Source organism: Uranotaenia lowii, chromosome 2 (genome assembly GCF_029784155.1).
Source record: "Uranotaenia lowii strain MFRU-FL chromosome 2, ASM2978415v1, whole genome shotgun sequence".
Taxonomy (NCBI): Eukaryota; Metazoa; Arthropoda; class Insecta; order Diptera; family Culicidae; genus Uranotaenia; species Uranotaenia lowii.
In genome coordinates this window covers 255,659,774-255,674,474 of record NC_073692.1, presented here as the reverse complement: position 1 = coordinate 255,674,474, position 14,701 = coordinate 255,659,774, and the positions used below count along the sequence as shown (strand labels likewise).

Genomic DNA, 14,701 nt, shown 5'->3' with positions numbered 1-14,701 from the left:
GACATCTCCTATCAACTAGCGTGCCGAAATAAAGTAGTACTTTCAAGGAAAACTATATCGTATCAAATAATAAAAGCAAGGGTCGATTAATGGTCAAGTTTTTTTTTTAAATTTTATCCTTAGTTTCAAAGCCATTTGAATTTGATTTTATGATTTTTATCATCTTGATGATTGATATTTTTCAATGATATTATGACGAAGTAATTAAACAGTTTTCACTGTTATCATGGAAAAACATCAATAAAACGATCCTACCTATGAGCGGTAATCAAATTAAAATAACAAAATATTTCGATTATTACATCTTAGTCCTGTCCCTGTCCTCCGATGATTATCCATTCTGATTCTGAATTATGAAAGTTGATTTCTGAATTTTCAATAAAGATATTCTTTTTCATTTCAAATTCATTTATTTGAAAAAAAAACTGTTTTTAAGTATTGGTTCTGAATTATGTTTTTAGTTCTAATAAATTAAATTTTTATTTCAAAACCAGATAACTAATTATGAATCCGAATTCTGTTTTAGAATGCTGTCTATATTATGTTTTTTTCTGAATCTTGAACTCTGATTCTGAATTCTGATTTGTGATTCTGAATAGCTCTTGTTTGTACTTTTATTGATTTATTTGCACATGAGCACTGATCTGAAATTTGAATTATCTTTGATTGTTTATTCTGATCTGGATTTTTGATCCTGAATTGGTTTTACATTTTGCGGTTCTATTGTTCTGCATTTCGCTTTTTATAGCCGTTTTTTCAAAAGTATTAACCCTCTCATTTCAGAGTTTTTTATTTGAGCTTTCAAGTTGAAATAAATTTACAACTCAAGGTCTCTGGAGAAGAATTTGCGATGCCTTCATTTATATCAGCAGAATTCAATTTGATCGAAAACGAATGAAACAAAAAAAAAATTAATAATGCATGTTTTTTGTTACTTACAGACAAAAATATTGCCTCAAGCTCCTCCGAGGCCCCCGAAGCGCGGTATTCTCAAAGGGTCGCGTCTGAATCTAAACGAATCCGGATCGGACAGCGGAGGTGGCCCTTACAGTCCCATGTCATCGGATTCGAAAACAGTATTAATGCGAAATACTTTGCAAAATGAGCGAATCAGTTATCCGATGGGTCAGTCGTCGCGCTACTCAGCCGAAAATTTGAGACTTATGGGAGAGGTAATATCTGTTAGAGCAAGAAATTAATCTACTTTTTTGTGCATTGCTAATTGTTACCGATTTCTATCATCCACAGATGAGTCCGGTGAACACCAACCACCTACTTGTTGCCACGTCGCCATCCCCCAGCGCCGACAGCCTCACCGATACAACTAATTCTTCCTTTGCTACACCACCTTTCTCGTTGAGTCCGGTTGGCGAATCCCAGGGACTTTACCGTTGGTCCCGGGTTCAGGCTTTCGAAGATGTGAGCCTTCCGTTACCACCGATTAAATTAGTTGATCTGCCACCGCCACGAGAGCTGGTAATCAATCGGCAGAAAACGCCACGGAATGATTTCGGGTTCAGTCTGCGAAAGGCTATGGTACTTGATCGAGCCTCATCTCTGTTATCGCCCACATTGCGGCCGGTTATCTTTGCCGAACCCAGTGCCAATAGTAACACATCAACTGGTTTGCTACCCGGAGACCGGTTACTCAAAGTAAACGGGCTATCGGTGGAAGAACTGAGTCGTGAAACGATAATAGAAATGATTCGTAACAGCGGCGAGAGTGTAACGGTACAGGTGAGTACTTTTTGAAAAAAATGACCCTGTTGCATGGAACTGCAGCAATTTCTAGAACAGCTAATCATTGATACTTTTTTTTCTAGGTCCAACCTGTTGCAGAACTCGTAGAACTTTCCCGGCGCTGCATGACAATTGTGAATGACGCAACCGATCGTACGACCTCAGTGGATGTTATTGAGTGCAATACTCTGCGACGGAGTGCTAGCAAACGATTCAAAGCTGAGGTATGTTGATTAATATGAGTCATGTTTAGTTAGAAGTTTCTTAGAAAGATAAACAGTTACATATGTGCAACTACGCTGTCAACTAGCTACCGAACAATGATTATTTGCTCACCCAAATAGTTGATGCCTTTTTCCTTTGAGGTGTAGCTGTAGTTGAAAATAATATTCTTATTCTAATTTGTTTCATTTGAGAGGATTTTTACCAACATGGTCATTCTTCCTCTTGAAATATAAAGGAATATTATCTATTGTGGCATATTTTTACACGGTTTTGCCAATAGTCAAAAAATAGTGTTGAAGCTACTGCTTTTCTAGGATTTCCATACTGGGATGATTCATCTCGAGAGTTCAAACTACCAAATATCAAATTCTCCAAGTTACACTTCAAAATCTTCCAACATGTTATAAGAATTATTCATAGATACTTTTCAACATTTGAATTTCTGATCGCATTTTACTAAAAACTGTTTAAGAAATATTTTACCTACACCCAAAATTCAGCCTCTGTGCCAATGGCGTGTAGTCAATTACATAGCATCATTGGTACAAGAAGATAACGCGACCGGTGCTGATTCGATTTGCTCCCACCGGCATTAATCTCCCAAGTTAAACGAATTGCGTATGTCTGAAAGAAACAAAATAAAAACGCTTTCACGTCCCTCCCTACCGCATCACAAGACGAAGAAGGATGGAAATAAATACCGGCCAACACCAGGCAGCCAGCGAACCGAGCACTGTGCGTGTGAATGTAGCAAAAGCAACAACAAAAACATCCTTCTATTTCAATCCCCTCAATCAACCGGCAAACAACCACGGCCAAGCTGTGCGTGTGTATGCAGTAAAAGTAACAAAAAAAAACATTGCTTCAATTCAATCCACCGGCAAACAACCACGGCTGAGTTGTGCGTGTGTATGTAGCAAAAGCAACAACAAAAACATTCCTTCAATTTACCGGCAAACAACCATCGGCCAAGCTGCCCGGCTTTAGCAGCTGTGTATATGTAGCGTGTGTATGTAATAGCAGGCAGTAAGCAAAGCACAGTTCTCATTCAATGGGTTTCCCTTTGCCTTCACTCCCGTTCCCTTTCCCGTTACCATCGCAAGACAAAGGATTACCTTGAAAGACGGCCAAACGCCGGGAGCCACCGTTTGATTTTTTGTGATTGTTCGGTGGCAGAAATCCCTCGTCCTGCATGAAGCTCAAATAGTACACTGGTTAGGATGACGGACTGGAAAGACGATATAGTCGGCGATTTGAGTTCGACTCTCCTTACGGGCGCTGTAGTTTATATTTTTATTTTCTTGTTTCTGGGATGAATTATCCAATAGGAAGGAAATCCCATAAAATGTTTTTCTTGTTTCGCTTCAATGTAGTGGTCATGCATCATTTTAGTTGGGAACCGAGTCCTTATGCCAGTTACGGTTTTTCAAACATATCATCTTCGGCACAGTGCACATTTCAGCGCATTATCGGCACAGAGATTTGCTAAATAGGCATTGGATTTTTGCAACCTCTTCTATGGGTGTATCTATCATTAGATTTGTTTTTTTTGCATATAAATTTGGGTGTCCCAAACTTGCATAACTTATGGGAATCTGGGGGCTCACCCTCCAAATGGTAGATTAGGATGTGCAGAACAAACTTTTGTATGGGGCCGACTTAAAAAAATAGTGTTTAGAGGTTCCGCAAGCACGATCTTTGAAAAAAGTTCACTTTCAAAAGATTTGATTTTAAATAAATTCTAGGTCCAAAAATTTTCATAAAATTCAAATATTTTATATTTTTTAAATTTTGTTTGAGTAAAATGCTATACGTAAAAAATGAAAAATGAAACCAAATTTGTATCAAAATGTAAAACAAGCAAGCTATTTCTAAGAAAAAAAAATTTTTGGTCCAAAAATTTTGTATTCAACTGTCCATAATGTGTACCAAGCGTAGAATATTTTTGATACGAATGCCATCAAAAGATGCGGATTTTAGTGCACTTAAACTTTGCTGAACAAAACATGTTGTTTGTATCATCCTGTAAAGAGCTATTCACGGTTTAATCCTTAAAAAAATCACAATTTAGGATAATTTTTATTTAATTTATCAAATTTGTCATAATAAATACCTACACCCATAGAAGAGGTTGCAAAAATCCAATGCCTATTTAGCAAATCTCTGTGCCGATAATGCGCTGAAATGTGCACTGTGCCGAAGACGGTATGTTTGAAAAACCCTAACTGGCATAAGGACTCGGCTCCCAACTAAAATGATGACCACTACATTCAAGCGAAACAAGAAAAACATTTTATGGGATTTCCTTCCTATTGGATAATGCATCACAGAAACAAGAAAATAAAAATTAAAACCACAGCGCTGTAGTGAGAATCGAACTCAAATCACCAATAAGCCATTTCCCCACTTGTCAAGCGAACAGCTGATTTCTCATGTTTACATTTTCTCGGCATATCGTGGTAGGGTAAAAATAACAACAACATTACGCATGTTTAATGACCAGATAGTAACGAAATAAAATAAGCAATGCAATTGAAGTGATTTTACAAGCGCACCTTGGTGAGGAGAATATAAATTAATTATTTAATTAATTGTAAATTCATAACAAGTTGAGAAATGAATGTATGTTAATGATTTTAATTAAAAAAGTTTTTAAAAGAACGTATTGAGCAATGCTTATCATCAAAGATCAAAATGGCGACCAGTTGGTGTTTACATTTTTCAAAACAAAAACAAAACGTTACCCTACCACAATCTGTCTCAGGAAATACTCTATTGTATCGTCTTGCCAGTCTGACATTCTAACCAGTGTACTATTCGAGCTTCATGCAGGACGAGGTATATTTGTCATAGGCTTTCTGTTACCGATCAATCACTAAAAAAACGTACAACGGCGGCTTCCCGGCGTTTGGCCTCCTTTCAATGCATTCCTTTGTCTTAAGATGGAAACGGGAAAGGGAACGGGAGTGAAGGAACGGGAAACCCATTGAATGAGAACTGTGCTTTGCTTACTGCCTGCTATTACATACACACGCTACATATACACAGCTGCTAAAGCCGGGCAGCTTGGCCGGTGTTGTTTGCCGGTGAATTGAAGGAATGTTTTAGTTGTTGCTTTTGCTACATACACACGCACAGCTTAGCCGTGTTTGCCGGTCGATTGAATTAGAAGGATGTTTTTGTTGTTGCTTTTGCTACATTCACACGTACAGTGCTCGGTTCGCTGGCTGCCTGGTGTTGGCCGGTATTTATTTCCATCCTTCTTCGGCTTGTGATGCGATGGGGAGGGACGCGAAAACGTTTTTATTTTGTTTCATTCAGACATACGCAATTCGGTTGCGCTGGGAGGTTAATGCCGGTGGGCGCAAATCGAATCAGTGCCGGTCGCGTTATCTTCTTGTACCAATGATGCTATGAAATTGACTACACGCCATTGGCACAGAGGCTGAATTTTGGGTGTACTTTAAAATCAAAATATTTGCAAAAAAAAAAGACTTAGATGGTTTGAGGGAGTCATCAGAAGGCCATATGCCAAATTTGAGCGGAATCGAACAACAGGAAGGGGTTGCACTGAATCTCAAGTGTGAAGAGGATTCTGAGACATAGTGTTCTAAAGAAGCATGAAAATTTGGTTTTTCATCATACATTTTTCACGGTGTGTTTCTAGAAGATGTTTAAGAGAAAAAAAACAGTAACTCTAGTTTTTTCAGAAATTGAAAATTTAGCCTTTTCTGACTCATTTCCAGGCAAAATTAAAATATTTGGTCGGTGAGTCCCCATACGATTTGTTTTTTTGAAGATTTATAGTCTATATTCCAGTGCAATCGAATTGCAATCGAATTGCAATCTTTATCTTTATAAATTTATTTTTTTCTTTTTGAAAACATAAAAATATTTCAACGCCTAGAAAGATTAGTAATTTAAAATTACTAATTTGGAATAAAAAACTAATTTCATATGAATATTTTATTTTAAATTTATTATTTGGAATATCTTTGTTATAACTGGTGTTATTCAAATGTAACCTAAATTTACATTCATATGTTTATATCTTGGAAAACTATTTCTGGTTTAATGAAATTTAAAGAGAAATGATTAAGAACGGTCCAACATCCTTTGATAGGTTTCCAACAAAGTAATAAAAAAAAAGTCTTCTTTTTTCAACCTTGTTTTTGAATTAATTACACAATATTTGTATGCTTAGATGGATGTGCATTTTTGAAAAAAAAATTTTTTGATGATTCAACTCGTTTCAGTATTTTTCAATTTCTTTTCACTAAGATTAAAGTTTAGACAAATCTCAGCAGACCAGTTTTCAATAAAATTTAAAATATAAAGTTTAGTTAAAAGTAAAAGTAATTGCACTGAAATCCGTACATCTTCGGCTACAAAAAATCAATTTCAAATTACTTTTCCTAATATTGAAGGTGAATAAATTTTTTATCAATCACCTGAACTTCATTTTAACGTAAGACTTTGTATACTGTTGATAATTTTGAATAAATGAATAAAAGATGAAAAACTTTTTTTTTCAGGAGAAGTTTCAATTTTATCGACAGTTTTAGACCAGATTTTTGCTCTTTATTTTTTTTTAGTTTTTATAGATTTCTATGGTTAATTTAAAGTAATGATTTCTTGAGGTTTTTACCACAACTGAAATAAAATTGAAGAAATTATGTTTTTTCCTGTTACATTAATGCTTCATTAATGTTTTTATAAATAACAGAAAAGGACTGCAGTGTTCAGTTCAATAACTAAAATAAGTATGGGAAGAACAAAACATGATGAATCTAACGCGACTCAGGCTAGTTCGCTATCGATCATTTTCAATTCACTTTTGCCAACAATACTTTTGAATTTTTGTGAATTTATGATCAACAAAAAGATGGGAATGCATTTTTTTGAATAATTTAAAATTTAGCTCAGGTTTCAACTTCAAAATTCAATTTAAAATAAAGAATACAAGGAATTATAATAATTGTATAGTGGGTTGAGAACTGTAGGAGCTAGGATTATTTAACCTTAAAAGGAATTTTTGCTATTGGAATACAATGGGAGAATCACAGAGTACAGGAGAGTTACTAAAATCGGGCTTAAAAATAAAAATAATCATTTTATGAAATGAAAGTAACATGCAAAATTTAAGCAAGATTAAACTGCTGTACGGATTTGCATTGAGTCTGAAGTGCGAATGGGATTTTTAGACATTTGACTCAGAAAAAGTATAAAAACTGAATTCTCATCAACAATTGTTTTTAACAAATCGTTTACTTTTGAATATTGATTATTTTTTCTAATTTTCTAAAAGCTTAAATCAAGACAAACGTTTCTACTCCAGAGCGCAACACAATAAGCGTTATCACAAAAAAAATTATAGCAGTTTCTTGTGTTAACTGACTTTTTTAATCCTTTTTAAATGAAATACTCTCCAGTGTTTCCACAATCAGAATATCCAAAGATAATGGATTCAAATGGATTCAAATTATTCCAGATAATTCTAAAATTTTCAGATAATTTCACCCTCTCAGACTGCTGACAGGATTTGCCTGCTGATTTAAAAATTTCAGGATTAGAAGATATTTTTATGCGATTTTCTTCGTTTTAATAGCTCTGTGTAGTTTGAAATAATTTTGAAAAATTTTCAAAGTTTTCGACATGATCCTTGAGTTTATTTTGAAAATATAGAAAGTTAGAACTAAGGGAATTAACACCCCTGAATTTAAAAAACACTTGAAATATATGCATATTTGTTAAAGATTTCAAATAGGAAATTTCGAAAAAAAAAATTGTATGGGGGGTCACCGACCAAATATTTTAATTTTTGGTGGAAAATGAACCGGGAAAAGCTCTACTTTCTGCCCATGCAAAAATTAGCGTTACTGTATTTTTTTTCTTTAGTCCTTCTGTGAAACACACCGTGTTTTGTCTTTACCAATCTATTGCTTGATAATGTAGATTTTATTGAAATTTCAATTAAGACTAACCTGAAGACTGCAACTCAATTGGACTTAAAACAAAAAAGTTATGGCTGTTCAAAGAATGTATTTTGGTTACAAATTGTCCTGAAAAACGCAATGAGTAAAATGTACTCATTGTGTGTTAAACGACAATTTGCCACAAAAATACAATCTTGGAACAGCCATAACTTTTTTGTTTTAAGTCCAATTGAGTTGCAGTCTTCAGGTGAAATGTTAGTCTTAATTGAAATTTCAATAAAATCTAAATTATCAAGCAATAGATTGGTAAAGACAAAAATATATGATGAAAAACCAGATTTTAATGCTTCTTTAGAATACTATCAAAAATTATCCATTATTTGTATTATTTTTGATACTATATGTCTCAGAATCCTGTTCACACTTGAGATTCAGTGCAACCCCTTTCTGTTGTTCGATTCCGCTCAAATTTGGCATGTCATCTTCTGATGACTCCCTCAAACCATCCAAGTCTTTTTTTTTGCAAATATTTTGATTTTAAAGTAGGTATTTATTATGACAAATTTGATAAATTAAATAAAAATTATCCTAAATTGTGATTTTTATTAAGGATTAAACCGTGAATAGCTCTTCACAGGATGATACAAACAACATGTTTTGTTCAGTAAAGTTTAAGAGCACTAAAATCCGCATCTTTTGATGGCATTGGTATTAAAAATATTTTACGCTTGGTACACATTTTGGTCAGTTTAAAACAAAATTTTTGGACCAAAAATAATTTTTTTCTTAGAAATAGCTTGCTTGTTTTACATTTTGATACAAATTTGGTTCATTTTTCATTTTTTACGTATAGCATTTGACTCAAACAAAATTTAAAAAAATATAAAATATTTAAATTTTATGAAAATTTTTGGACCTAGAATTCATTTAAAATCAAATCTTTTGAAGGTGAACTTTTTTCAAAGATCGCGCTTGCGGAACCTCTAAACATGATTTTTTTTAAGTCGACCCCATACAAAAGTTTGTTCTGCACATCCTAATCTACCATTTGGAGGGTGAGCCCCCAGATTCCCAGAAGTTATGCAATTTTGGGACACCCTAATATACATATTGCCTAAGCATTTATGTATTTTTTTTTTATTATTTATGTATTTTTTTGAAGTTTCTTTTTGAGAACTAATAAGCCTACTATTTCAAGGTTTTGAAAGATTCCCACGATCGTCAAAACTTAAAGTTTTAGAGAATCGAGTTTTGCCCAACTTATACATGAAGGGTAAAGCTTCGTCAGACCTTTTCCGACAAAAACGCAAAAACATAACATAAGAAGATAATGTCGCTTGGAAAAATATGGATAAAATCATTTTAAGATGGAATTCGTACCGATGTTGGTGTTAACCACTTTTTCCCAACACCAGTGAACTTGCTCTAATGAATCAACCGTCAAAGCTGTTCTAATCACAGAGTAGACATTTTTTGAAAAAAGAATTAGAAAGTTGGCGTAATTTGTGACATTTAGATTTATTAAAAACAAAACATAGAATTCTTGACGGCTATTCAAATGATGACTGTTTTTCAAAATTTTTATCAATCTGCATTTTCTGAGACCATTCGTACAGCCGATTTCGGCTTTGCACTGGATTTTTACTACGGTTTTTCGTATAGTTCAACTTTAAAAAAATCATTAAAAAATCTGCAGTCGATGAATTTTTATAAAATCGCATTTAATGTGATGCAGAACATGTTGTTCACAAATGCTGAAGAGATGAGCTTGATAGACGCAAAGCGAGAAAAGTTTCACGTAAATTGTTATAGACTGCTGGTGTCTTCACTTACCCCGCTTTATGGAGTAAGTTTGGACGGTAGATTTTACCTTTGATTTATCAGGAAATTTTCAACGCATTTGTGTTTTCTTAGCTCAATACGTTACTTTATTGCTCGAACTGTCCAAAATGTTGAAAAAATTTCATGGTACTATCAGTAAAGCATATTTCAATGATTAATGTGTGTAATTTATGTTGCAATACACGAAATCCGATTTTATCGAAAATATATATGTAGTTACTTATTCCAGAACAAACAAGTACTTTTCCCAACTTTTCATGATCCGAATGCTAAATAAAGCTTAATTGTATTGGATGAAGGAGAGAAAATTGAAAAAATGTGTAAACATCAAATATGTATAAAGCCGTTCCCACTTACCCCAGGTAGGGTTTAGATTTTAGAAAATAAACAGGGAAATTTTAGATTTTTGTAAATAAACTCTTTATTCTCCATTTTTAACCGCCGTTTCTTTTCCTTACTGGTTGTTTCGAATGTAAGGATTTTTTCAATGTAGAGTTTTTCGTCAAGAGCCAGCTAGTTTACGAGAAATTTGCAATTGAAAAAGTTGCACATCAATTCGACATCGGAGTTGAAAATAGAAAACTCCCAAAAAATCGCTGTAAACATCCGTTACTGTCGGAATCGTATCTTTTTCACAGTCAAAAGAAATTTAAAAAAAAATCCATAAGTGCAACATATTGCTTCTAACTTCAGCTCTCTCAAGTACTAAGTGATTTTTTTAGCTCTTAATAACTGACTTACAGCTTTTTCCAGAAGCATGTTTTTTCGGATTCTTCATAATAGATCACTTGCCGCCATTTTGTAACGATGGAAAATAATAATAGTAAAAATTTCAAACATTAGAACCTATATTTTAGATAGCTTGCAATAGGAACAAAATAAAATGGGTTCAAATGAGAATGTAAAAGTCTTGATGGCAATCGATACGGCAAGGACGTCCAAAAGAATGGCAGCAGGGAAAATTTCATTATTAGTTTTTTCTATTTTTTTTGTTTCTACCTAGGTTTGCTTGATTTCGTTTTCATCTTCGAATTTGTTTTCGCTGTATAGATAGTAACAGTTGATTCGCTACGTAACAAATCGACTTAAATTTGTCGATTAGGCCGAAAAAAAATTCAAAACCTTCCCAAGTAACACAGATCAAGCCAATTGGCTTTTTGAGTTTTAATATTGTTTTATGAAGGCTTTTAGATGGTATCCAATTCTTAAAACGGTTTTATTGTAACATAGGAAATGCTTCATTTATCGTGTGTTTTAAAAGATCCCTGAAAGTTTTGCTAAAGCTTGAATAAAACACTATCTTAAGAGTGTTGTAAAAATGTTTCAATAGTATCGCTGAAGATTTAATAAAGCACATAATTTCCTGTTTTTATTGGAGCTTTGGTACCAGTTTTAATAATGCGCTCAATGCGCTTTTAAAACTAGCGTTCAAGCCAAGTTGAAAAACTGTTTTATTGGAACATTGGATATAGGCATGATACAACTAAGTGACAGATGATTTGACAATCGAGAAGAACGTATACACGCTTAAACTTGTTTACCTCTTTTTGAGATAGCATAACCTGTTTTGAAAGGATTATCACACAAAATTGAGAAAAACGTGCTATCAAAATGATATAAATTAACCCAGCTAAATTCATCTGAAAATTAAAAACAAATTTGTTGTATCCGCATTCGAATTTCAAAACAACCGCAAATCGATATTCGCTCAATTCTTAGGGTTCGAATAAAAGCACACTGTGAATGAACGTTTTTTTTAGAATCGAAAATAAATGTATAAGACAATTAATTTACAAGTATGCCGAATAAAGTACTTGTTTTATTTATCCGTCCCTGTCTCTCAATGCGAAGTTAATCTATAATTACGTCATCCAATCAAAAGTCAACGAAATTCTTTTCGGATCGACCACTCTTGAAAAGTTCTAGAAGACTGCAGCCACCGGCTTCTCCTCAGCAAAAACGGAGAAATTGAGCTTCATTACAAGTGAAAATGCTCATTCTATACTTTCATCAGCCTCAACAAGTTTCAGATGATATAAATAGTCAGGATGAAGACTACTAGCAATGGCCGATCATTGAAAATTACGATTTATTTGAAGCGTAACATAGTTTTGATCATCGTAAGCAAGATATCCGATGCACGTTTTATAAAATCGTTTTATCGCTTCCAATTGCAACAATAACCATTATAGTTTTATATGTTGCATACTATCAATAATATCGTTACCTAAATCGTTAGCATACTGTTTGCAGAAAAGTTCTCCAATACAACTGTTTTAACAGTTTTTAACAGTTACATAACCTAACTACATATTCAAAATACAATTATTTCGGAATTCACGATTCAGGCAATGTATTTTACTATTTCTATAATCGTTTGCTAAACGTGTTATTGAGCTTTATTAAATCGTCATTTGTCGATTTAAGAAATCGTTTGGTTATAATCCTCAATTATACGGGTTATTATTAAGCTTTAAGGCCAGGCTTTTGATTACAGAAAATGATCTATTTCTAAACAGTCTGACATTATTTGATATCAATACCTACTTGTTATTTAAAGGTAATTGACCATCTTCTAATCATGGTCAAAAGGAAACAAAACGAAAAGTTTCATGAACGCCTTTTGACAAGCAACAAATCAAGATGATCTCATTTATTGCGACAAACTTATCTTCAGGTATCAGGTATCAGAAAAGGGGTAGGCTTGATAGCGGCACGTTATCCAAACAAACGGGAAAATTGTGCCTAGCCTTTTTTTTACAGATTTCATCATCTACCTGAGAAACCTGAAAACCATAAAAGGATTAGAAAATAAATAAATATTTAGGGCATAAAGCCGATCTACGTAGGAATTTTGAAGCATTGAAGCTTATAACCACATTGGGTGATGAGATGACAGATTGTTATTTTAGTTTAAATTCTTAGAATGAGATACACTTATATCAGGATAGGCGAGAGTACATAAAAGCTTTCTAGCAATCGAAAAACAGGCATATATGAGCTAAAAGAATCATACATTATTGATTCACAACTACAAAATTCAGGAGATTTGAGTTTACAATGATCACAAAATGTTCTAACCAGGATGCTACAATGAGGGCAAATAAACGATTTAATAATGGCAAAGTTGGCATTTAGCCTATCCACATATGGATTTTTAAGCAATGAAGCTTTTTTTCAATCAAAATATTGGAAATAAGGACTTTTTTTAACTTCCTTTGTTAAATTCTGACATTCATTAAAAAAAAAATGAAGTCGGGCAAAAGAGGGACATGTAAACACTAAGTGGAAGGTAAATGTAGGTACAATAGTACCTCTGAATCATAGCTTAACCATACAGGAGATTCAGAACACAAAGTCTTGATTTTATATATTTTTATTTAACTGACCAGTTAGCGCTCTGGTTAGACGACTACAATGAGCTTCTGTGACGCCAAATTTGAAACAAGCGATATTAACACTGCACGAAGCTGTGACAGTGGATTCCAGAACCAGGATTGACGTATGATACGAAATATCAGAGTACGATATTAAAGGAGCTTTGACTCTTCTTAACACTATAACCATTCTAAAGCTAAGGGAACATGTGTCAATACAAGAGAAGTGACATATTAGGTGAAACAGATATGACTGTCGACATGCGATACAAGTTTTGATCAAAAACTTGATTTAATAGGGAATATTGAAGCCTTTTGGCAACCCTAAAAAAAGTATATATATATATATATATTTTTTTTTTTTGAATTTTTTTTTTCCACGGAAACGATATTTGTACGGCTTCAATGATTGAATAACCATGATGCAATTTTTACAATTAAATATCTTTATATGAACGGACATTTACCTCCACAAAATTCTGTTGCCAATCCAAAGATAGAAGGGACAGAATACTTGTCCATTATAAGGAAAATACACTAATTTTGCACTTGACGTAACAGATATAACTGATGTAATTTAGATCATATTCTTCTATGATTTCAAATCGGTTAATATTAACAGATAGCCAGAAGCAATGGGACCGTAAGCGATGCGTTTGCGATTCACATTTGAACACTTGTGAAGAGATTTTATTGAACGGAGTTACTAGGAGAGCAAAGAGATTTGTTAAATGAAAAATCCTATTCTAAATTGGTAAAACGAGAAAATATGGAAGAATACAGCTTGTGCAAATGCATGTATTACATATGAACTATTCGCATACCCTTCTCGAGAGAAAATACGTACAAAGGTTAAAAAATACTATCAAGAATTTAAAACTGATTCAGATTCAAAACATAACTCAAAAATGGATGAATCCATCATGAGCGTGTATTCCATTTAGAGAAAAGTCAAACGAAGTTGTGATTCAAGGTCTCTTAAAACCATTTTAAAACTGTTTGTTGAAATTGTTTTATTACAACATTTTTCAAACCGGCAAAAAACAATTTCAAAACTGTTTTACAACTGCCTTAAGATGTTCAACATTAACTTACTGAACGCCATGTTGATTGTGAAATTGAATCGAATTTACTGACGCCATGTTGCTGGAAATAATATTAAAATACTATAAACTAGACATTTTTAACACATTTGACAATGTTTGCGATACTATTTGTTGTATAGGTAATGAATTTCAATACAAAACAAAAATTGCATAATTTGACCAAATTTAAATGTTACTTAAATTATTATTTTTTAATTGAAAAAATTCTTAAAATTGTGTCAACCTTGATTTTCTTTGAGCCGCGCATATTTTTTGATGCTATTTCGTATATATTTCACCAGAAATCTGAGGTTGCAGGAAGTTTTATGCTAAGACATATTAAAAATAAAAATTAAAATATTTTTAACCTTCCCATGCCGTTCGGGTCAATAGGACCCGAAGCGCACATTTAAAATCTCTTTATCATCATTCCAATATACTGAAGAACTAGGAATTTTAACAGACCAAGTATGTTCTATGAAAATAATGATCAAAT

The 14,701-nt window shown here is 33.3% G+C and overlaps 1 protein-coding gene across 1 annotated transcript in view; it reads left to right on the top strand.

The window, feature by feature from the left end:
* The window catches only part of LOC129747707 (unconventional myosin-XVIIIa), a 268,397-nt gene that overhangs the window by 18,682 nt on the left and 235,014 nt on the right, over positions 1–14,701 (top strand). Inside the window, exons 3-5 of the mRNA XM_055742031.1 lie at positions 942–1,172; positions 1,249–1,737; positions 1,824–1,964. Coding sequence (XP_055598006.1) covers positions 942–1,172; positions 1,249–1,737; positions 1,824–1,964 — 861 coding nt within the window. The remainder of the gene's footprint in view (positions 1–941; positions 1,173–1,248; positions 1,738–1,823; positions 1,965–14,701) is intronic.